The 24,135-nt window shown below is 40.8% G+C and overlaps 2 protein-coding genes across 16 annotated transcripts in view; both read right to left on the reverse strand.

The window, feature by feature from the left end:
* Nucleotides 1-2,097: 2,097 nt before the first annotated feature.
* Nucleotides 2,098-2,406, reverse strand: KCNE5 (potassium voltage-gated channel subfamily E regulatory subunit 5). Its single transcript, XM_035541653.1, has one exon. It carries the CDS (start codon nucleotides 2,404-2,406, stop codon nucleotides 2,098-2,100), a length of 309 nt encoding a protein of 102 aa, XP_035397546.1.
* A 5,694-nt stretch (nucleotides 2,407-8,100) lies between these two features.
* ACSL4 (acyl-CoA synthetase long chain family member 4) overlaps nucleotides 8,101-24,135 on the reverse strand; it is a 40,698-nt gene continuing 24,663 nt past the window's right edge. For all 15 annotated transcript variants that reach the window (XM_035541166.2, XM_035541162.2, XM_035541175.2 and 12 more), the window contains 13 exons: nucleotides 23,759-23,936; nucleotides 22,396-22,505; nucleotides 22,166-22,304; nucleotides 20,658-20,808; nucleotides 19,394-19,517; nucleotides 18,466-18,537; nucleotides 15,276-15,415; nucleotides 14,302-14,474; nucleotides 14,021-14,095; nucleotides 13,571-13,762; nucleotides 12,901-13,015; nucleotides 12,028-12,185; nucleotides 8,101-10,470 (listed from right to left, as the gene is read on the reverse strand). In XM_035541166.2, the coding sequence (XP_035397059.1) occupies nucleotides 10,313-10,470; nucleotides 12,028-12,185; nucleotides 12,901-13,015; nucleotides 13,571-13,762; nucleotides 14,021-14,095; nucleotides 14,302-14,474; nucleotides 15,276-15,415; nucleotides 18,466-18,537; nucleotides 19,394-19,517; nucleotides 20,658-20,808; nucleotides 22,166-22,304; nucleotides 22,396-22,505; nucleotides 23,759-23,936 (1,785 nt within the window). In that variant the 3' untranslated portion in view covers nucleotides 8,101-10,312. The remainder of the gene's footprint in view (nucleotides 10,471-12,027; nucleotides 12,186-12,900; nucleotides 13,016-13,570; nucleotides 13,763-14,020; nucleotides 14,096-14,301; nucleotides 14,475-15,275; nucleotides 15,416-18,465; nucleotides 18,538-19,393; nucleotides 19,518-20,657; nucleotides 20,809-22,165; nucleotides 22,305-22,395; nucleotides 22,506-23,758; nucleotides 23,937-24,135) is intronic.

A 24,135-nucleotide genomic window follows, 5' to 3' on the forward strand; every position in this document is an offset into this window, starting at 1 on the left:
TTAAGTATTTGTAGATGTATTTAAGCATATCTGTATGTGGTATATATCTTGTTCCAGCATAAGCTGCAGTTGATGCATGATGGTGTTATCTTATTTAAATGTCTGGTTAAACTGTAACTATACGGCAGAATAGATGGGCTGATGTAAATTACAAATTGCTACAGTTCACCCAGACCTTATGGTTCTTGCAGGTATTGAAAGGTACAGATAGAACAGCAGATAATTAGATGTTTTGTTAGTTACTTGGCAGGAGGTTTTGTGCCTTTCCTATTTGTGAAATGTGTAATGAAACCTTTTTCCAGGGCAGCCCTATTTTTTAGGCAGGATCTAAATACAGCATATTGCACGCACTTTGTATTTGGGGAGGAGAGGAGAAGCATGTGGGTTATGGAGAACGTAGTTAGTGGTATTTGTTGGATGCTGACTGGGAGGGGTTGGGAGGACAGCTCTTTTTGAGCTGTCTGTAGGATGGAGCAGTGGAAAGCAGTAACTGGCTGATACTACGTGAAACGTGTCAAGCACACATTTTAGTGTCCAGTGTCCAGTGCACTGAAGCTTTAATGCGTACGGACCTCTCGTACTCGGAGGACTGTAACAGTCCTTGCCCTGTTCTTGCCTTACCTTGCTGAATTCAGCAGCAGCAATTAGTGCTGTAGTTTCCAAATAGTTTGTAATGCCTCTTAGAGGCCAGAGTCCTGCTGATGGACAGTGTTCGGGCAGAAAAAGAGAACTAATCACTGGGACAGAGTTATATAAAAGGATATGTGTAATTAGCCCATCCTCCTCATAGGGGGAAACCGTGGCTGTAGTCAGCTTAGTTTTCATTGTATTGAAGGAATTCCTCACAGAAAGTCTTGTAACATGACGGGCACCACGTTGCAGTTAGCCCCGTGTGGAAGTTCTTTAGACAGCTTCTATAACTTAAAATACATACACTTTTTGCTTAGGGCTCTTCGCAAAGCCCACATCAAAACTGGCAGTTTCATTTGCCAGAGGTACGCTCTTAATGCTTGTAGATGGAGGTGGCTGACTAGACCTGTTACTGTTGTCTAACAGTTTAGTTGGGGCTTTTAAGAATATTGGCAATTTGTTGTTTTTTCTTAAATTCTTTTTTCACACAACGCTAACTACTATATTTTCTTTGCCGAGCTGAAGGTTTCATGTGCCATCCACTGTTACAGTGCTGGCATGTAGTACTATTGCCTGTACTCGCACTGAAGTTGTACACGGAGCTTGAATTTTCCCCCTGCCTCATGCTTTTTAATTATTAAAGTGTTTAGGATTCACAAGATACACTTTGATATCTAATGACATATTACCTTGGATAAAATCATAACGCTGAAGTAACTGGGCTGGTTGGAGGTACTTGTTCCTTGGGATTGTTCATTAAGCTTTATTTGGAGGGGGGGAAACAACAACTACAAGAAATGATAGGCTATTAACATAGCTAGAACATTCAAATAATATTGAAAATAACCATTATCTGCCTCACTTCTTTGTAAAGTGCAAATGCTGTTTGTTCTAATCCTAAGTTTTAACTTGTACGAAGATATACTTGGAATTACATTTCTGGGTTGGTGGAGAGAAGTTACTGGTGGCTTTAGCACTTACTGTGTGTCAGCAAAGTCACAGCACCTACAGAGGTACTGATGCTTTCCTCATAGGCACAACTTCACCTCTGAGCTGGTTTTGTTTTAATAAATGCCTCCACATCGAGCCCAAACCCATCTTGCTTTAGCAGAACGCGACTTGACCCTTGCAAAGCCTTGTACCTGCCGTAACGACCCGGGCTGGGGCGTGATGGAGGGGATGACGCTGTGATCACGGAGCTGCCTTTCGTTGCCGAAGCACTGCCTTCGGGGGGAGCACAAGCGGTGGAAGAGGAGGAAGACCTTTAAACCTCGAAGCTCTGCAGACGATAAACGGGAGGGCTCCGGGCACGCAGTACCGCAGGCGGTCAGTGTAGGAGCGCGGTGGTCCCCCCGAAGAGCTGGGGGAGCCCCGTGCGAGGGAAGGGACCCCGGGTCGGCACCGTGGCAGAAGCGGTCCCGAGGCTGGGCTCTTCTTCCTCCTCTTCCTCCCCCGAGCTCCGGGTGCTCACATCAGCCGCTGCTCCTCGGCGGGGCCGCCCTCCTCGGCCGGCTGCCCGGGGCCACCGCGGCCCCAGTCGCGCTCGATATACAGGTGGTAGGGGTCGTGCTTGGACTCCAGCTTCCGCGAGCGGGTGTAGGCCAGGATGAGCGCCCCGGCCAGGCAGCCGTAGAAGACCATGATGAGCAGGATGTACAGCGAGGCATCTCCCCCCGGCCCCTGGCCGGCCACCGCACTCCCGTTGGTGCCGCGGCGCAGCTCCCGCAGCAACGACCCCAGCAGCGCCTGCAGCCGCCGCACCTCGCTGCAGTTCATGGCCGGGTGGGGAACGGGGGGGCCCCGCGGCTGAGCCCCTCCGCTCGGCAGCTGCTGGCTGCAGCCTTTGTGCCAGGAGGATCGGGGCCGTGCCAGCCCTTTGGGATCGCTCCAATCTTTGCTCCAATCGGGAGCGGAGAGCCTTTAGGTCTGCTTCCTTATGGTGCCTAACTTCGTTCAGACGTGCGTTTGTATGCCAGAAAGGATAAAATCATCTAATTCTGTTCGAAAGGTGCAGCCTGGGAAAAAAAAAAAAAAGCAGCCGTGTAGAAAGCAGCTGAGCAATCTTCATGCTTGTGCCCCCGGGAGCAGGTCCTGCGCAGGTGAGAGCACTGAGCCCTGCTGAGCAGCAGCTGGGCTCCCCTTAGTAGGGAATGGTGATGGAACTAAGAAAAATCTGTTCTGCTCAGAGCAGTGAAGAACAGGGGGATCCTAGCTTGCAGTTCCCTGAAGTACAGTGGCAAGATCTTTCATGATTTTTCATAACTACTTGGGAAAATGCAGACCCACCGACATAAAGCCAGAGAGGAGCTGGTTTTAGCAATTTGATCTTCGGCCACTCATCAGTCCAGTTTGTGGGGCTCTTGTTAGCAATGCCCTTGGGCAGCTGTGTGCCTGCAGCCTGGCAGAGCTGCCACTGAGCACAGCGCAGACACGGTGCGGGCAAAACCGATGCACAGCAAGGCAGGAGGCCCTGGGCAGGCTCACAGAGCAAGTCCGATGTTGAGGACAAAGGCAAGGAACAGAGTTGCAAGGAAAGATGATGAGGGCATAGGAGCCTGAGCAGCAGCTGCAGCGGTCACACACTCTAATTAATTAAGCAGAATTAATTGGAGTAATTAAAGTAGTTAGTAACTTACTGTAGAGAGTCTGTTGCTTGAGCAAAAAGGCTTGGGGAGGACTGAGTATTGGTGGTTTCTGGGCTGTGTCCAGTATGTTTGTGGTGGAGGGCTGAGGCTGCAGCAGACAGGCAAGTTTTCTTCATTTTCTTTTCTCCCAAAAGCTCTGTGCCTGTAGTTATGGGTATTTTGAAAGCCTGTGCTCTCAGGCCCTCAAATTTTCCCTGCTCCTCACTTGTTTATCCTGTAACTTTCTGAATTCAGTTGTCATTGTGCTCGTGGGTGGCTGTGGCAGTTGCATCTCTTACAGATTCACAGTCTCTCCAGGATTTGTGGTCATTGTGTTGAGCAGTTCCTTTGCTCCTCTCCAGGAGGTAGCTAGGGCTGATCGATTGCCTTGTACTGGTTTTCTCTCGCTGCTTTCATGGGAAAAATGCAAGTCAGGTTGCTACTGACTTGTGCTTTTCTGTGTAAACAGCATCAGACAAGACTACAGTCTGCTGGGTGGGTTTTGAAAGAATAGCAGCATGTTTTCCTGAAAGCCTCTCTTTTTAACTTGCACCAGGAATAAGTACTAGTAAAATGGGGATGTTTCTACCATGATATATTCTCTATCCTTTTTTTTTCTAAGGGTTGATTGTTTCTTGTTTCTGCATTAGCAAAATATAACTGAGAAATCCTCTGGTTTAAGGGTAATTGTGGTGTGTCATGTCTCTTCTGAACAAGGTTTTTGTTTCAGATGTGTTGTAGGCATCTTGCTATTTCATTGTCTAAGGAAGGCCTTCTGGAAGCATATTGTTGACTGAACAACAAAAGTAAAGAATGTTTTTTGTTGCCTTGAACAATTTTCTTGGCACCTTTCAAAGTAAGGACCCTACTTGTCAGTAACTGTTAGTGGGCTGTATGTAGGTTAAAACTGAGTCAGACTGACTTGTTAGAAGTGAAGCTTGGGCTGCGTAGCGTTTGTTTGCAGAGCTCCTTAAGAAGTCCCTGTCACCACCTGCACGTTTCTGCCCTTCAGAACAATATTGTTATTGTGTTACTGTAAGCGTTCAAAGCAGAAATGCAGGTTTTTAAAATACGGCAAAAAAAAGGACTCTTTAAAAGCCAGCTCAGCTTCCCACATGGATTTGGATGTGGAGCTGTGACTGCCAGTGCTGGTTTCAGGAGGGGGTGTGGATGGTGAAGCAGATAGTGAGGTAGGTGGCTGGAGATGGCACTGCTGCTGCTCCCCCAGCACTGGGGTGCTGTTTTCCCTCTGCTTGCTGCCAGCTGCCAGTGTAATGCTTCTGTCACACTTGCCAAGCCCGCTGACCAGCTCTCCTGGCCCAGCTGCGAGCCTTGCAGTAGGTGCACCTTCCATCCTTTGCTGCCCTCTGCGGTGGTGTAATTCTTCACAGTAGCAGCAGGATGGAAATCTGGTCCAGAAGTACTTAGGACTAAGCCTGCCCTCACACAGGTCATATGGAATTCCCCTAATACTTAAGTTGCTAAATCCGTGTTAGGATAGGGTTGTCCTTTAATCCAAACTAGTGAGATGAGTAATGTGGTAAGACTGTTGTCAGTGGCCAAGATGCCAATGTCCCACTGGAAGGAAGTGGGGGGAAAAAAGGCAAGAAAATCTTTCATGCTGACGAAAACATACTATAGGAAGGGGCAAACTGTAGTTTGCCACATGTAACCTCCCTGATGGTACCAGATAAAGTTCCCTATCCCAGGAAAAGAGCCTGGCACAGGAAGAATGCTTGTACTGGTCTTTAGATGACACCAATGTGAGAAAAAGGGCCACAAACTTGTGAAGAAAGAAATCAGAATGCAAAATGGTTTTCATGTCTGGGACTTTATCTTCTTCCTCTGGGTGATGCTTCAGAAAAGCTGATGTGCAGCCACGTTAGTGGCAGCTATGCAGCATTATTGCAAAAAAGCAGTATGTTACGGGGAGTCACAAACTGAGCACAAGGCAGATCTCAGCTGCTGCATGTGAGGGAAATGTGTTTTGGAATGCAGCAACGTTACAGAGGGGCTTTGGGAGGTAATTCCCCTAAGCTGCCTAGGGCAGATGGGGTGGGTATTGTATTTCAAACAGGGACAGAGTGGCCCTGCTTTAATGACCCTGGTTAAAGTTTGTAAAGGCAGGCTCATCAGGAGAGGTTGGGTTTGCTTAGACTTGAAAGACAAAAAGTAAAGTAGGGCAGGCAGCTGTAGAGAACAGTGATCCTATTCTTTGTGTTCACTCCCTGGGGGAGCACCGTAAGTAATAAACTGATCCATATCCAACAGGAAAGGTTTAGGTTAAATACCACGTTGTTTAAAACAAACAAAAACCTCAGCAACACCTCCTGGGGCTGGGACTCTGCTGCGAAGTGCTGGAACAGTATGTGGACTCACCCAAAACGTAGCTGGGCTTGTTTTATTCTTAAATAATCTCAACAGAAACCTGGCGGTGGTGGTGTTTCAAAATGGGAGAACAGGTGGAAAAAAAATCTGCAGTTTTTGTTTTGTGTTGTTTTGTTGTTGGGGTGGTTTGTTGTTGTTTTTTCCCTTCTTGAAATGCATAGGTGAGGGCTGAGGACCGGTGTGCCCCGGAGCTGTCTTTGTTTAATTTAGTTAGCACTGGCCTAATGTCAAGACTGCACACTTCAAACTAAACACAGTTTTGGACAAATTACCTGTGGTAATCAGCTGCGTGCTTTGTTAAAACACTTTTTGGTCAATATCCAACAAAACTGGTCTGATTTTCTTTCAGATCTCTCTTCCCCAGTAAAGGAGTAGCATGATTCTAGGTGTACAGCTCCCAGTAGCAAAGCAACAGTGCAGAGAAATACAGCACCCCGCCTCTGTCAGAACTCACCCAAGTCAAATGAGGTGACAATGACACAACAAGTGTGGTTTTAGTATGGTCAGTGCTGCTCCTCTATGGCTCATGTAATCCCCTCCCGTTAAAAACAAACCTATCAATGTCCCACTTTGCAGCAGCAGTGAATTAACTGGAAATGAGATTTGTTTATTCCAGGTAGCTTCACACTACTGTCAAACACCTGGCGAGTCCGCTCTTCAGCATTCCTGTAAGCAGCAACTGCAAGTTTTGTTGATTGCATTTTGTAAATCATCTTTGTGGTACTTCATGCAAAAGAAGCACCAGATTTTTTTTTTTGACTTTCTAATGCTTAAATATTACTCTCCAAAAGGGAAACTGATTTACTCATATGTAAATGGTGCTTAGCCAGTAGGCAGGCTCAGGGAATTTTGGAATAACCAGAATTTACTTTTTGCACTGTAGTTACTCAAAGCTAAGTTACTCAAAGTGTGGGAGGTGGGAGGGTGGCTGTTCTGGTTTTGTTCTGACTGGGGACTGACTAATGACCCCCGTTCTCAACTTGTCGTACTCTGTATGCAGCCCTGAAGCGCTGGACAGGAGCTGCAGTTCCTCGTGCTGGCTTACCTGGGGGGTTCTCTGCTTCTTGTTACGCTCAAAGCTCTCTGGTGTTGTAATGGGCACCAAATTACACTGGGTTTGTGAAACCCCACGTAACCTACTCTTACGGGACTAACTTGTTCCTTTCTCTGTTTATACTTTTTTCCCTTGCAAGCCATTTAGGACAGCCTCCTGTTACGTGCGATGTTAGTGTTGCATTATCTAGAGGAAGTGAATCACTTCCTCCAGCCCCTACCCAGGGATCAGTGTCAAAGCTGTCCTTGAAAGGTGCTCATGTAACCTTCGTTCATTCTGATGCCCTAGGGACTTTCAGTGATGGTGACCTTGAGCAACCTCCTTGAATAAAGGATTTGTTTAAAAGTTGTGGTGTTTTTCTCAAAATGTCCCTTAATGTAGACTTTTTATTTTAAAAACCTTCTCCACTGGAGACAGCTCTTTTGTGCCTTTGTTAGGGCAACAAAGCTGTATGTAGCTGAAGGTTAATCGGAACTTGTTATGGGCCACTCCTGTTCAGGCCAGCTAAACTCAGCTTCTTCAGCCTTTCTTTGTAGATGAAGCTTTCAAGCCCCCCCTGTGACTGTTGCTATACTCTGTTTTTAGATACCCTATGTTTTTTGAAGTAGAGAGACTAAATACCATCCGTGCCTGAACTGGTCCCTTCCTTTCTTTTTGAACTTGTTTCTCAATCTTGTGAAGATGACTTTAAACTCTGAGTCTGCTTTTTGGAGAGCGCACAGTTGTTTTCATCTTTCTGGAATCTTCAGGTTTAACAAATGGACTGCTTTCTCAGTCTTCAGTCCCACATCGCCTGTCCTTTCAGTTAAACACTGGGTATCATTTGTAACTGTCAGGTAATGGTTTTAAAGCCATATACTGTCACTTCATCTGCATCCTAATTCTTTCTAATGAGAGAGACATTCTCACACATACTGTTCCTTACTTCTCTACAAGTTCTGTCACAAAAGAATTTAGAATTAATTAAAAATAAGGATAATGTTCTTACCAAAGTGCAAGTATTATATTTGCAAGTAAACTCTGTATTACATTTGAAGTAAGCCTGTTGTTACCCCTCCTTTTTTATTCCCTTCTCCAAAAATGCTTGAAAAGCTGATGTATATTGAATACTTTTGCAGCATATCTGCGTTCAGTTTCTTAAAAGATAAACTAAGCCTGCCCTACACTTGTTTTCAGCCTTTGTAGTATGTTCATTTCATGAAGGTTTGCTCAGCTGCAGAGAGAATGCGAGGTGCTGAACAGTAACTGGAAACAACATGCAACACATAAAGATCTTCCAGAACACAGCTTCTTTAACCATTTCAACTGTATTCCATTTTTGAACTGTTGTGTGTGTGTGTGTATATATATATATATATATATATACTGAAAATAGCAATTCTCAGTCAACCAAGACACAGAGGGTACCCAGAGTCTAGATAAAATACATTTCATATAAATACATTCATGGTTTAAAAGAAAATCATACAACTTGCTGACAGGTCCAAGTGCAAGTAACTTTCTTACACACATTTAACTTCTGTGATGCTAACAGGCTGTCTGACCATTACATAACAGCGACTGATTTTAACCATGGAAAAGTTGGTGACATAGGTCCAGGACTGAGTCACTTGAAAAGGTGCTAATGATACAGAAAGTAATTCTGTTGTCATAAACCGATGTATGTGTCTTTATATATATGCTATGTATTCTAATATTCTTAATACAATTAGGAATATTAGAAAAGCTGTTTTTTGGTTCCTTTTGGTGACTGTTCTAATTCCATGCACAACTAGGTGCAGCCAGGTTTATGTACTAGATCTGCTGTTTCCCTTTCTCCCTCAGGGTTCTTGGAAGATGGACTGGCAGTGTTCTGGACTGGCCAGAGAAGTTAAGCATGGGGAAGTTTCAAATTGGTCCCAAGGAAAAGGGACAGTTTGGTTGACTAGTATATAGCCATGATGTATTTTAGCCAAAAGCTGTTTGAGCTGGAGAAAAAAAATACACATACATGCGAGAAAATAAAAACTTGCCCTGAAATTGCAAGCTAGTACGCTAAAGAGTAGCATCGTACAAAATCTTTTACTTTCTGTACAGTGACAATAACAAATAATTTTCCTTTTTAACCATCATATACACAACACATGAATAGAAGAAATCTATAAATACTTTAAAATTAATTTGTCATATATAGCAGTTGAGCCACACCTGTACAAAATGTACGCAACATATATAAAATGATTAAGAAAAGTGCAAAGTAGAACAGTATCAAGAGCCTCCACTTTTTACAGCATTTACGGTTCAAGTGTAAAAAGCTAGCAGGGATGCAGGAGCTCAGGTACTAACAAGTCAAAAGAGACACAGTACAGGATGCTGCACACAAAATGATAAACTATTATTAAGTTATAACATCTCACTTCAGCACATCTACAATTTCCAGTTAATAAAAGAACATTTTTATAATGAATCTCTATGTAGAGTGATTTGTCCCTGTTAATGAGTCCCTTAAAACAAAGATTTCCCCAGCCACAGCATACTTTCCCATAAGTAAAATAAAACTACATGGAGAAACTACTGTTGTTTTCTGGTTGTCTTGTTTTGGTTACCATATTGTAAAAGGTGAACAGAAATAACTTTCTGTAACACAGGTATTTATATTCTGATCCTGTAAATTACACAGAGATAACTTGTACCATTACTCACATGTATGTGAAGGTCTAGAGGGGATCAGGCCCCCTCAAAAAAAAAAAATCAACTTTGAGTTTCAAATCTGCTTAGAGACAACTGCCCATCAATTTCACCGTTTGCCAGTCCGGATGCAAGTTTTGCATTCTGCATTCAGCTGATGTTTTCTCATCAGAACCTCCTGCAGCAAGGCAAGTCTTTGTTTTTTGTTTTTAAATGCTGTATGTCCTAGTGTGAAAGCTCTGCTTGAATTAAAACGTGGTGGCAAGTAAAAGATGTATTTGGTGAGCTGAAATTTGAAATAGATTCAATGCTCTTGAGTGAAACTTTCAAATAATTTGTTTTTAGAAAGCTTTTCAGTTCACCTTTATTTCAATAAGTATACTTCATATTTTCTTTTAGGCACTGTAAATACTGAAGATAACTGAGGTGCAGAAGAATCCATCCATTCTCAAGCAGTACATTACTAGTGATCTCTAGCTAGTTCTTGACCCATGTTGTTTTCTTATTTTTATTTTAAGTGGAGACAGTTAAGCTTTAAATACACATTTTGTCCCCACTAAGTATCTTACTATGATAGAATCGTCAAAATTATATTAATGTTTCTCTTTGAAATGTACATCAGACTTCACAGTCAATTAGGGAGAAATTGCAAGCAGTCTGAATATGCTAGAGAAACAATAAGAATAACATTATCTGTCCATACTGCTTCACATAATTATGTCTGTCTCAAAACTGGAAATGATGACAAGAAACTAAAGCACATTAAGGTTTTCTGCTAGTAATTATGAATTTGGAGTCTAAGATCTTTGCTCTCATTAGAGATTATAAGAAACATTTATCCATTTGGTGTATTTTCTGAATTCATGTGATATCTACTCTATACAAAGACGTCCAAAATCAAGGCATGAGAAGGAGCCTTCTGCACAACTGTCTAGTCAACAGAACTTGTTTATTTGCCTCCATACATTCTTTCAATGTCATTGAGGTAATGGTTCTTCAGTTCTTTCCGTTTCAACTTGAAAGCGTCTGTTACTAACCCAGTCTCTGGGGTCCATGGTTCAGGGCTTAACCGTACTTTGATGGGTATTTCAAACCTTTCTAATTTCACTGCAGGGACAAGAAGAAACAAAAGCATAACGTTGTCAAATGAAACATTCACTCTACCTAAAAACTGAAGGCAAGCACTCTAAAACTTGTGTAATATGGTGTCCTACTTGATGGAGTAACCTTAAAGAAGGTACACAAGCAAACTTGTGTACCAAAGCTCAGTGCTGATTAGTGTGCAAATATTCTAATACCATACTGTATTTAACTTGTATTGGATCTGAGAGTGTAAAAATCTAAAGCTTGCAACAAAGGAGTGTGTAGCCTGAAGATTTGACTACTGTCACAAGAGGATATGCTGAGTTAGATCACTATCATAGGAACACAGTAATAACTGTATTAACTCAGATTAGTTAGATGTACTTCATATTTACTTCTATACCTTCAGTGCTTGAGCAATTCTTTCCCATACTTTTATTTCCTAAGAGATTGTTTAGGGTTCAAAATGAAGGGGCTTCTCTGTATTTTTGTTACATTAGTCACCTACTCTCCCTTCAACCAGTCGCTTGGTGCACGCACACAGCCTCATTACGGCCAAAGCTTCTCCTATCTCTTGCCCAGGCACTAGGTTGAAGAGGGGTGAGTAAGGGAGGAGGAGGGTAGCTGCTTCAGTGCCTCCCCGGCATCAGGAACAGGGTAGGGAGCTGCTGCATGTACAATGCTTGATGGGCTTTGCTATCAGGTTCTGCATGTAGGCCTGTAAGAGGACCCATTTAGTCTTGTAGCTGAATTTCTAGGACAACTTGTGGCAGTACAGCCTCTAGGTGGCAGCAAATACAGGGCAGTTGGGATGTCTGTTCCCTGGAGCTCTGTCTCGAATTTCAAACAGGTATCGGAACATACTGTTTCATCCTACTTAGTTACATGCCTGCTCATGATGAAGGTGCATTATGTTCTGCTAAAAATCAGGATTGTCTCTGAAGTACTTTTGGAAAAAAATATAGCTGTATCTAAATAGTAGACGACTCTCTAGAAAGTAAAAAGAAGGTATAAGCAGAGACTTTGAATAACAAATCTATCTGGAGAATAATTACTTAGTTCATGATGGAATAACATTAAAATGTTTAAACTCAAGTCATAGATCTACAAATTGATGAGGCTTTTGATCATTCAGCACTGTAGCAAGGAATAGTAGGCTTTAAGCCAATACAAACATAAGGGTCATGGTGGTTCAAAACTGTAGGACACAGTTGCACAGAAAAAAGCTTAGAGATATCTCGTTTAACTAATTTTCTTACCAGCAAGCGTCTTGTAACTTTCCTTCCAAACTGACAGCCCCTTAGATTCTTACTTTAACTGCATTAAACAAGCAAACTGTCTATAGACAGGTTAATTGAGAAATTAGTTTTTAAAAGTCTCTATTTTCTTGAGGGGAAAAAAAAAAGTAGTAAATTCCTGGCATAACAGGGATGAATTTGATGTGGTGTTTGCCTGTGATAAAACTCCTCTACGTTTTGGTAAAGGCAGAATCAACAGGCAGAAGAAAGAGAAGTTAGTGAGGATAACTGAAAACTTCTGCTGGACAAGCACCATGAGATTGGCTAACTTTATGCCACTTACTTTTGTCTGCCACTTCTTTAATTTCTCGCAGTATTTCAGCTTCCATTGCAGGATTGTTACAAATATCTACCCAGGTTCCATTTATACCTTTCTGCTCAGCTAATGCAGTCAGCTTCTTCTGATTGGGAACCACAAAACTGATCACATAAGACTGGTCACTACCACAGGATGGCAAGAGAAGGAAGGAAAAAAAGATTAAAACAGTTGAAAGCTTCCATTTCAAGAAGTAAAGTGCTTACTTGATGTTATATACACAGATCCACAGTGCTTTTTGAAATGCACTTATTCCCCCATACAGAGTTTTTCTTTTATGTTAGGTTTTCACAACTTCTGGCCATCAAAGGTCAGGTTCTAAGTTAAGTGGTTAAGTTTGATCAGTATCATACTTAATGTGCACTTGCGAAATTATAGCATAACTTAGCTTCCCAACTGCATCTGGTGCTTAAGTAGTTCTCTGCAGTTTCCCTTCATGTAGTATGTATAAGCAGGTGGAAGGAGACACCCAGGCTATTTCCAAAACTCAGAGAGCTTTAGATCAGGTGCAAAATGTCCAATTAACTTTTCTCTGTTATTCTGACAGAAGGCCAAAGTACATGCTAAACTGTACCTGTTTGGGGAGGAGATGGAATGAAGCTGGAATGAATTACAACAGGAGAAATGCCAAAAGAAAAGCCCAGTTTGGGGGAATCTGGGAGCCTGTGCTACTTCAGAGATACTCTTTATAGCTCACACTTTGTTCAGTGGAAAACATGGAAAACTGTAGTATATCAATAGAAAAGTATATCAATAGAAAAGTATATCAAAGGGTCAGAGCTTGCATTTCATGTTTACCCTAAATTACCTTAAACCTCTAAACAGTAAAACTAGTCTTACCTTTTGGCATAAGCACAGATATTGTCAATCAATGGACAGTTCTTCAGTGCTGCCTCTACTTTGCCCAAAGACACATATTCTCCTGCTTGTAGCTTTACCAAGTCTTTTTTACGATCTAGGAGTTGAAGGGAAAGAAGGAAAAAAAAAAAAAAGCTTACTCCATTTAAACTTCTGCACTTCCACACTCATTTTCAAAGCCACTATATAGGTATTCTGTGCCATGCCATGTAAAGGTGAATTAAAAGGAGTTAAAGCATTTTACTCAAATTATAAAAAGGCTAATGCCATAAACATATTCTGGAAACTTTATAAAGGCTTCTGTAAAGAAGTTTATGTAGCACTACACTTCTTGTCACAAAACATGTATGGAAGTTATAGAGATTGTGATTTTAAAGCTTTGCAATGAATACCAAAATATTAATCTTACATTTACTCCTCAAAGCTTGTGTGCTGAATTTAAATAGTACCAACATTATATGAAACAACACTACTTCCAAAATTTTCTTATAATTGTGGAGACTTTTGGGAATGTGTTTTATACTGTGATTTTGCAAGCAGGTAACCTTGAGTAAGATAAGGCCTGTCAAAGCCAACAGGATTAATAACATGCTTACAATTATGTTCAGTCAAGATCTTGCAGTAGATTAAGATAGCAAAAAGTGAGGCCAACCTATGATCTGCAGACACCCATCTGGATGAAATTCTCCTATATCTCCAGTACAAAACCACCTCTGACCGTTCTCATCAATGGAGAAATCTTCTGTTGTCTTCTCTTCATTTTTAAAATAGCCCATTGAGACATTAGGTCCACCAATTATTATTTCTCCTCTAGGATTAGGCTTGTCTCTGTTAGTATAGCCCCCTGAAAACAAAACAGAAATCCGCACACTATTATTTTCAGGTCATGTATTCTACTGCCAAGAAAATGTTCTGAAACTTCAGGTTAAAGCATGCACACAAAATAACAGCTACTATGAAAGGTTAAGAGCAGTTACTTCATATGCGATACCTAGCCAAGCAGATGGGCAAGGAAAACAGCTTATAACAGAATTAGTTATATTAGTATATATATTAGTATAACAGAATTAGTTGCTCTGAAGTTAAAATACTTAATGCTCACCTTCTTGCCAGTCTCTTAATCTTATTTCACAGCAAATAAGAGGAGCTCCAACTCTGCCAGTGCTATAATCAGCAACTTAGGGAAAGAACAAGGAAGAACACAAAGATTTTTTTCATGTTGAAATATAAACTCAAACCATAGATAGGAAGACAGCTTAACTGCAATAAAGTAACTTGAGATAAGAGCTACAGCTATTCTGACCTTACCTTAAAAAAACAGAAAACATTTATTTAAAAAAATAAATATATATATATAATGTATTCCCAGAATTGTTTAACTACCTTCTGTAATTGTTCCTGCTCCACATGTTTCTGTTAATCCATAGCCCTGACCAACAGGGCAGCAAAAACAGATGTTCATGAATCTTTGTGTTTGAGGCGAAAGTGGTGCTCCTCCAGAAAGCATCATGCGGACATTCCCTCCTAGTAGGGCCTTGACCTTCTTAAACAACAGCCTTGAAAGAAGGGAAAAAGTATTTAAGGATTGTTCACTCAGATCACTTTTATAAAAGAAATAAGAAACAATCATTCTTCCTACCTGAAACACCTTAAAAATAACTTAATCATTCACGGACTTTAGTGGACAGCAGGGATAATCAAAAACCTTACCTCCTGTGTAACATTTGAAGATGGCAGAATTCCTATACGCTACCTAAACAGACATCAGATTCTATCAATGAAAAAAAAAAGGAAATCCAGTGAACATTTACCTAGTCACCTGTTCTGAAGATTAGTCCTTCTGAGGCTGGAGAGCAGCCCTGCAGAAAGGGACCTGGGCATTCTGAATGCGAGGTGAAGGCGAGGCCTCAGCATGCCCTGGCAGCCAGGAGGGCCACCCCTACCTGGGGTGCCTCAAGCACGGCCTGGCTAGCTGGGCGAGGGCAGGGATCGTGTGGTGCAGCCTCACCTCCAGCACTGTGTGCACGTTTGGGCAATGCAACATCAGAAGGACATAAAGCTGTCTAATAAGACAGCATCTAAAGGAGGGCTATGATAGGATCTGATTCCTGTGTGGAGCCAAGGGTTGGACTTGATGATCCCCATGGGTCCCTTCCAACCCAGGATATTCTGTGATTGCCAGTAAATGTCTCCTCCCTGTTTCCTGTAAGAACCTGGATTATTTCAGTTTAGTTATTAGATCATATTTGCATGTTGCAATAGAATTGTCTTATGTCAGATAGTTCACATGATTAGTCTTTTAGACCGTTAACAAGTCACAATGAAAAAAGTGCAGCTTGACCATGATTGATACTTACATGTTACACAGAGGTGCATCATATCCCCTTTTGATTTGTTCTAATTTGTAGTCATAGCCTATCTTGAACAGAGTTCTCTGAATGTAGTTCATCTCTTGAACTTTACTCATGACATTTTTATAAATTCGGTCCATTATTTCCTACAGTGTTCAAAAGAGCAAGGAAGATTACCACATAGACTACTATTTGCAAATTTCATGCTACAAATAATAATAAAAACAACTATTACTCTTCATTTTAAACAGGTAATACAGCAAGAATGAAAATAGCTGCATCATTGTTTAAGCAGTGCTAAACTCTAATGCTTTTAATGTGTGATCAGTCAGTCAATATATAGACCACTGTGGCTTGGAGCTGTTTGAAATGGGTGGAATGAAGTGTTGAAAACACGGTACAAAAAGCAGTGACCTCACTTTTCTCCACTTGCTTAGATCTCCTCACAACAGTATCACTTAAGAGGAAGAACCCTCATGCTGTAGTATATAGTTTATTTTAGCAAACTTGCCTTGAATTAGGTATACGTACAAGTTAAGGGCAAGCGAGTGAGTAGCCGCTGTGGATCTTCAGACATACTGCAGTAATTCATAGTTACTTTTTCTGCAAACTGCTTTCTAAACCTCAGATTTCATTTAAAATACTTCCCACCCCTTGTTCTAAAGATGTCTTCTCTATCAACCCCAGCAACAAGTCTTGGGTAATGTTATAATGTAATAATGTAAACAATGAAACAGCAAGTTTTACCAAGAACACCTTAATCTGTACCCAAAGTGTGACAAACTGATTCACAAAACCTTGACTTCAAGTTTAGCTAAATCTCTCTGCTAAAGCTTTGTATATGCCATGGAATCATGCTTAGGAGTCCTGAAGCTGTGCTTTATTCGTGGCAACTGGCAAGCACAAGGGAATGAAGTAAGAAATTTCATTTCATCCCTTCGTTTTCCAAGAGAATTTCCAAAACCCAGATTCATCTTAAAGCAGAATTCATGGTAACTTCTTGGAAAGACTGCAATGGCATGACAAGGTATGCAGCATCATAAAGGCCAGAACGAACAACTAACAGCTATTGCAACATTCTGACCCAATTAAATACTTAGGAATATTTGTGCCTCTGGATTCTGTTATAATTTTCTTTTTTGTTCCTTATGCATTCTAATTACTAGTGATGTTATCATATTTTGATGATAAAAACAAGACAGTACAGCTAGGAATCAAAATATTTCTCAGGCAATGTTAGTTGTGTTCCTACTAGGACTTTCCGAAGGGGTTTCCTCTCTGCTATAGATTGTTGGAGTCTAGATCCTATATGCTGTCAACTGAAAACGGGTCATCAGTTTCAATTTTATTTTCCACTCTGTCATTATGATAGTAAGTCTCTGGAATCAAGACATTTAGGCAGGGTTCAGCATTATCACTGTTAGCGCTTCACAGTTCTGCAGTTAATTCACATGAAATTGTCTGCATGGTTTTTTTGTTTGTTTTTTTCTGGCCCATACACTTTTTTATTTTCCTTCCAAAAAGGGGTTATGTTCATATGTTGTGGTTTAGCCCGGCTGGCAGCCAAACACCACACAGCCGTTCGCTCACCCTCCCCCCTCCCTCTCCGGGATGGGGGAGAGAAACGGGAAAGTGAAGCCTGTGAGTTGAGATAAAGACAGTTTATTAAGACAGGAAAAATAATAACAATAATAATAATAATAGTAATAATAGTATTAATAGTAATAATGTGTATGAAATAAGTGATGCACAATGCAGTTGCTCACCACCCGTTGACCGATGCCCAGCCTATCCCCGAGCAGCCGGCCCCCCACCCCGGCTAGCCACCCCGATATATTGTTCAGCATGACGTCAGATGGTATGGAATGCCCCTTTGGCCAGTTTGGGTCAGCTGTCCTGGGTCTGTCCCCTCCCAGCTCCTGCTGCATCCCTAGCCTGCTCGCTGGCAGGACAGAGCAAGAAGCTGAAAAGTCCTTGGCTTGGTGTAAGCACTGCTCTACAACAATTAAAACATCAGCATGTTATCAGCGCTCTTCTCATCCTAATCCAAAACATAGCACCCTAGCAGCTACTAGGAGGAAAATTAACTCTGTCCTACCTGAAACCAGGACATCATATTTTAAATTTACACTTTTTACTAGCAGTCTAACAGTTCAGTTTTCCCTAAGAAATAAATTTAAATTGCTATTTTACAAAAAGTTGAGGCTCTAAGTGATTAATTTTCACTCAGTGAATTACTAAGAAAAAGATGTAGCCTATGTATATTATTAATATTTTTTTAAAAAAGCAAGTTAGTAATTGATTTTAAAACTTTTGGCTATTCACAAAAGAGTCTGCAGAACAACCAAATCCATGATCAATCAAAACTCCATGTTCCTAACTAAGACCAAATCCTCCTCCCCCAACCCCACCTGCCAGTGTGGCAGAAGCGGATGCTACTGGTTTTCTGAGCTACAGCTGTGATATAACCATAAAAGAGGGAAATGCGACTTCAGGGCACACATGGAAGCTTTTTGCAACAGAAAGAAGCAAATATTTGCGGGGTGGGTTTTTTGTTTTTTTTTTGATAGCACCAAGACCTTACAGAATAGAGAAGCCTGGTCACCTAAAGGCTAACATAAGCTGCAGAAACAACAGTTGCAGTCTCTGGATCATTTTTTTCTTATACAAGGAGACTAAACAGGGGCCTGCTTACACTGAGAACGGCACGAGACTTTGCTTGCAGGCAAAGCAGCTAAAAGCAAGCACCCTGACAGCTGCAACAGCAGAGCTTAACTTGCTAAGGTCTGTATCTCTGCCAAAAACTGGTCTGTTTAAAGTGTCATCTTAGACAAATCCATGCTGCTCTCTCCCTGTGCAAAAGGAACTTTCAGACTGGGAATGCCAAAGACCTTCTGTGGCCTGTTGTTGCTTCAATAAGCCCAGTAAAACATCACTTGAAACTACTAAAAAACGTACAGTTTTGGATCAAAAAGGGTCTTTGCCTGAACATAGGTATATTCTTGTGCTCGTTTGCAGCATCAGTTCTCCAGCTCAGGCAATGCCAACTGGGATTTCTATATTCTACTTCCTTGCCTGTTAATAAGAGTTTCTTAAACACACAAAAAAGAAAAAAAACCTCAGTAGATAGACATGCTAGCATGAACAAGGCAGAAGGCACCATTTTTGCTAAACATACATGCGTCTGCATACTTACAGGCACAGCTGCCATCAGTGTAGGCTTAAGTACAGTACAGTCTCCTTTGCTTCCTTTCTTAATTTTACTTGACTGTAATAAGGAGAAAACGTTAATTTATGAAGCTGAAAACCAGGCAGCTCTTCAAAGAAAGACAAAAAGGGAGGGAGACATGCTAACATAATTTGTTTAAATCTCTTCCCCTTTCACTCCATATAACGTTTCCTGCTTAAAATGTATATTGTTTTCCATCATGATTGGAAAAAGTACTGATTAACAGCAATTTCAACCAAAATATCAGATGTTTTACAAGTCCAACTGGGTAAAGCAAGTCCACCTTGTATAACTTTTTCTTCTGTTTCCTCCCTCTAGTTCTTGCACGCTCCTCCATTTAACTCCAGGAATGTTTTGTGGTGTGGTGTGCTTTTGTTGTTGGTTTGTGTGTTGATTTTTTTTGGTTGGTTCATTTTTGTCCAATGCAGTCTCTATACTAGCAAAATGTGCAGAAGCTTTCTTTTCTAGCTTAATTTGCTCTTATTTATCTTCATTGGTAAATGAAATAAGGCAAAAAGCTAAATAGAAGAGTTATGATAATGGGGTAAAGAACCGATAGACTGAAAACTTAAAATCACTTTAAGCAGTCTTATGTTCAGTTAGTATATTAATAGCTGTTCATATCCTGATATTCCAATAGATAATGCTATACACATTTATTAGGCTTTTAGATTTCTTAAGTATCATAAAAGCAAAACTTTAAATAAACGTTTATATGGCGTGACCTGCAGCTGTAGTTTTACCAGGAATGTTAATTTGCATCATTTTCTGAAAAAAAAAATATTTCGGAAGTGTACCATATACATCAACATTTCTTTACTGGAAGAGAATAGCTAATCAAGAAGAATGTAGGCTGTGAAAGCTTAAGTTTGCTTTTGCCTTTTCCCCTCCTCACCTGATCCGATAGTGTAAGTGGAGAGGAATATCCAATCCTGCAGCCGTAAGTGATGCAAGAAATTTCTGCTGTCAATTCCAATACATGGGCCAGGGGCAAATAACCAATGTAAGTATCCTTGGGTCTAGTAAAGGAAAGGATTATCTAATTAACAGCGATGCACAGTGGACTGAAAATACTGCATAATTGTTTTATGCTGTATTTAGGTTTGTTTTGTTGTTTTTTTAAACTCGGATCACAAATGAGGCTTTTTCTTCTGTATGCAAGAAAGGTGTGATTTTAAACCAGTTTATCAACTAAATTGGTAAAATCCTACCTTAGTGAAATCAGTATGAATTACAGGGTCTGCCTTGTTTTCTAGGAAACTCAAAGTTTCCTTAGTGCTGCTCCATTGCCATTTCTCCTTGTGGGAGGTTTCATCCCCAGTACCAAATCAAGAATGAAATCAGTATTTTAAAAGAATCACCAATGATTTACAAATCCTTACGTCATCATAGCATCTCCTTCTAAAATAAGTTAGTGAAGAGCTGATAACTGACTTACAGAGGCTTATTTCAGGAAATAGAGATTTCTCAGGAAGAACCTTAGAGCTGTTACTTTACAGAAGCTTTCAGCATTAGGTCAGAAGTGTTTTTATATCTTAACCAGGAAAGGAGTTTAACATAGGTTATTTTAGCTATTAAATTCTTTGTGAATGCAGTAACAAAGACATCCACATTCATGAAGAATTTCTTCAAAATATTAATGAGGGTGTTTGCAATTGGCTATACTATAATCAAAGCAATTTATTATTTCTGTCCCCATTTCAGTGGAGTATACTTGAGCAGATTCTGCAGTATGCGTCTTATCCATCCAGCAGTGGTCTCTCTAAATAAATTGAAGTGGCAGGCTTTGGCATACTTCCTGAAGTGATTCTAGCTGCCTGAAAACATCTAGCAAAAAAAGTTGACTAAATGAGGAATTTCTTTATCTGATGATGTCTTTTAATGCATAAAAGAGTGCAAAATCCATCACATACCTGTAGCTAAGGGTGAGAGGAAAACAAAAAGGTAGAGTAGAAAAAGCATGTGGGACAAGATACAGAAGATCAGAGTAGGTTCACAAACACAAGACCTACTTCATATAAATTAAAGATTAGTGGGCTCACAATGAAATCAAGGAGCTTGCTAACACCTGGTGCCAGCAACAGGCTTTCTATAAACGTAGGCACTTTTGGAGGTTCTGTTTTACCTCTGCACACACACAACGATGAAGTGTTTCTTACCCCAGCCCAGGTATTCTCTCGCACTGTCCTGTCATTCCAGCTATCAAGTTTTTGTGCTGCATCATCACTCCTTTAGGTCTCCCCGTAGAGCCACTGGTGTACATTACTAAAGCCAAGTCTGTAGGAACAGGTCTGCTTGGCACAACGCTTGCTGCAAAATGCAAGAGAAAAACTGCATTAATACTTTATAAATTTTTATTTCTGTAATTAACCAATGGGAAAATTTCGGTAGTCAACCAGTGTGAAATAGATACTTCAGGAAAGGCAAGCACGATGTGCTGCTAAGTTGTCAGTCGTGGTTGCAGAAGTGAGTGATGAGGAGAGTTGTGGTCTCCTTTTAAGAAGATGTGAGGGAAGGCAGATTTCCAAAGGAGTAACCAGTATTGGGGCATCTACACAGTCTGGGTGGTACTTTTACCATTACATTTTATAGCTGTCTGGAATTTTCATAGAAAAAGCCTGCTGAAGATCCAGTAAATCTGTCAAAGGCAGTGAAGGGGAGAAATACTGGCGAGAAACAACAGATTGAAAACAAACAAAAAGCCGTGAGTCAGCTTTTCTGTCAGTCACTCTTCCAAAGCCAAGGTTACGGAGCTGAGAAGACTACTTTTCTGCTTTTCCACTAACAAGCAGCTTAAACTTAAAACAGTTGACTTTTGATTTTTGTTTTAATCCCTTGGCACTTATTCTTAGGATGAAAGTCATTTCATCAGGCTTTCATGGCTTTCAGAGCTAGAGAGGCAACAGAAATGTCTGCAAGGGAAGCAGAGGGGTTTTTCAAAACAACTACAACACAACGAAACAGTAACTGTTGGTCTGTATCAGGACTTCAAGCTGATCAAAGATGAGCAGTTGTAATGAATGTGTAGTTCTCTGCAAAAAACTCCTTTGCTAGTTTATCTCCTCTTTTTCAGGAGACAGAAAATCTGGCTAAGTGCAGACCACAGAGTTAAGGAAAAGAGATGAGGTTGGATTTTTTCCTTCCTTAATGACAATGTTAGTGTTGCTCCTGGCTGCCCAACGTAGCAAGGGTTATGTAATGATTGTTTCTCTAGCTCAAGGTGCTTTCTAGGCACAGATAGGTTCAGAAAAAAGACATGTCCAAGCCAATAAGCAAAAAACCCACGAGTGCTTTCTCCTCTTAGGACAAATAGTGAAAAATAAGATGAATAAAAGGTAGGAGTAGCAGAAAATGGAACACTGCACCATATTCTACTTCACTTCCTAAAACAAAGGCAGAGTCTTAGAGTTAGTTATTCTGGCTGTATTTTAGAAAGTAAGCTTTATCCTGAAATACCTGAAACCTGAACAAAAGGTACAGGACACTAAATAGGGATCAAACAAATTATCCACTTATTTAAAGGAAGCCAGAGGATGAACTGGTGATCTACCACTTCCTTCCTGTTAGAGATCTGCACGTTTGTTTTTACTGCTACCCAGCCCTCTTAGACTACATCTGATTTCACTGTTAACATTGCTCGATCAGTTCTCTGAAGTGCTTCACTTACAGTTTTCTGGTTTGGCTCCCAGCTCTTCCACTGTCTGCATACTATGAATCTCCACATTTTCAGGGTATTCAGATTTATTGATGGTTTTATTGTCCACATAAATTATATGTTTAAGACAGGAGACTTGTGGCAATGCAGCCTACAGGACAGAAAGGAAACCGTTAGCATTGACTGCGCTGTAAAGTGACTGTAGGATTGCTCATAAGCAGGTAAAGCTGGTGCCAAATTACCTTAAGTTTGCTCTCAAGAAGTTCTGCACTAGTGATCAGATACGATGCTCCGCATTCATTGAGACCATAGGTTACTGCCTCTTCACCCAGGGTGGCATACAACGTAACAACTGTTACATTGAAGGGAGAGAGAACAAAAGAAAAGTTAAAATAATATGAAACACAAAAGCTCATGCTTTATACTCACTGCAGTGCATTACTGGGGGCAGGGTGCTGAGAGGTAGGGGGAAATGAGCTCAATAGGGAATTTTCCAATTAGGAAACCAAACAGCTTTTAATTTTCCCACATCAGGATGTTACGCTACAAGTGATCTCCGGAATGAGGAGGACAGTTCTGTGGAACAGAGACCAACCAAAACTCAACAAAAATGCAGTTGCACTGTAAGCAACTGAGAACATGTTCTTCCTCTGAACTCTCTGCAACCAGATCGCAGGGGGAGAGGTGTCCTGCGGTGTTCAGCATCACCACCACTGGTTAGAGCTGTGCACTCCTACAAGCAGCTCTTTCAGCTGCAGTGCCAGCTTATGCAGCCACTGTGTCAGCTACTTCACTTGTTTCCATGAAATTATTGATGGGGGCAAGGCAGAAAATCAGGTTAAGGAATCAGAATGGTTTTCATGGTGCTAGATTATTTTTAACCCCAATCGGTCACGGAAATGACATTAAGTGCCTCACAGGCACTGAGGAGGAGTTCACCTTTTCTACTGAGAGAAGTACTTTCCTTTAATATTGTGCTACTGTCTAAAATTTAACCTCCAAAAAACACTAAAGGAGGTTAATGTTCCTGTGAAGTAGGGATCATATAGAAAGGACAAAAAGAGAGAAATGTTACATTACTCTCTAGGAACCTTTGCTACTTCACCAAGAAGTTTGTATGCCTCAGGTTAGGTTAAATATTTGACTGCTTAAATAAGTAAAAAAGAAAAAGCATGTACATAATGGTAATGAACTTGAGCAACTTAAAAGTGTTACAAAAAAACCCTCAGACTAGCATATAATTTTGATTACTATTCTTCTCTCTTCCAATAGCCATTTCATGTGTCAGATGCAGAAGTCAGATTACAGACAGGAAATGCTATAAACATTCCACAGTCTGGGGGGAAATGCAACCACCGAGTCTTCAGAATATTTTATAAAACCTGAGTAGTATCTGTACCTTTCCGTTATTCTAATACCTAAAATGTTGCTACAATAGAATCAAAAAGAATAGTCTCATAAGTATGAGCAAGGAAATTCATGCAGAGTAAGTTTATTAAATTCTCATACCATCAGTGACAGGATTGGAACATTCGAAATTCTTAACAGCCAAAGCTGTGCTGCAGAATGGTTCTAAAATATACTCAAATCAAGTTCAACACTCACGAGGAAAGTTATACTTGAAGCAGGCTAGAGCTGCAACCATCCATTCTGCTCGGGTCTCGCAGAATATGACAACAGTACTCTTTGGGGTTAGTCCCAGGGCAGTCAGTCCACTCCCCAAGCGATTCACTTTCTGATTTACTTCTTCATAGGATAGCCATCTGTAATTTCCTAAGATTAACTGGGGCAGGGAACAAAAGAAAACACACCTGTGATTACAAGAAGAAGCTGTTGGTACAGCACTACCTGCTTACTTAAGTTGGTGCCTAACACCACAAGTGCTTTCATTTTGCTTGAAGCAGAACAAATAGTGCATCAAGTAGCGTGTTAAAGAATAACTACTGGACATTTTATATCATAAAGAGAAGACTAAGGAAGAC

The sequence above is a fragment of the Cygnus atratus genome, chromosome 13, assembly GCF_013377495.2.
Source record: "Cygnus atratus isolate AKBS03 ecotype Queensland, Australia chromosome 13, CAtr_DNAZoo_HiC_assembly, whole genome shotgun sequence".
Classification (NCBI taxonomy): domain Eukaryota; kingdom Metazoa; phylum Chordata; class Aves; order Anseriformes; family Anatidae; genus Cygnus; species Cygnus atratus.

Coding starts and splice junctions, on each gene's coding strand:
- KCNE5 (XM_035541653.1), bottom strand. CDS start 2,406: ATGAACTGCAGCGAGGTGCGGCGGCTGCAGGCGCTGCTGGGGTCGTTG.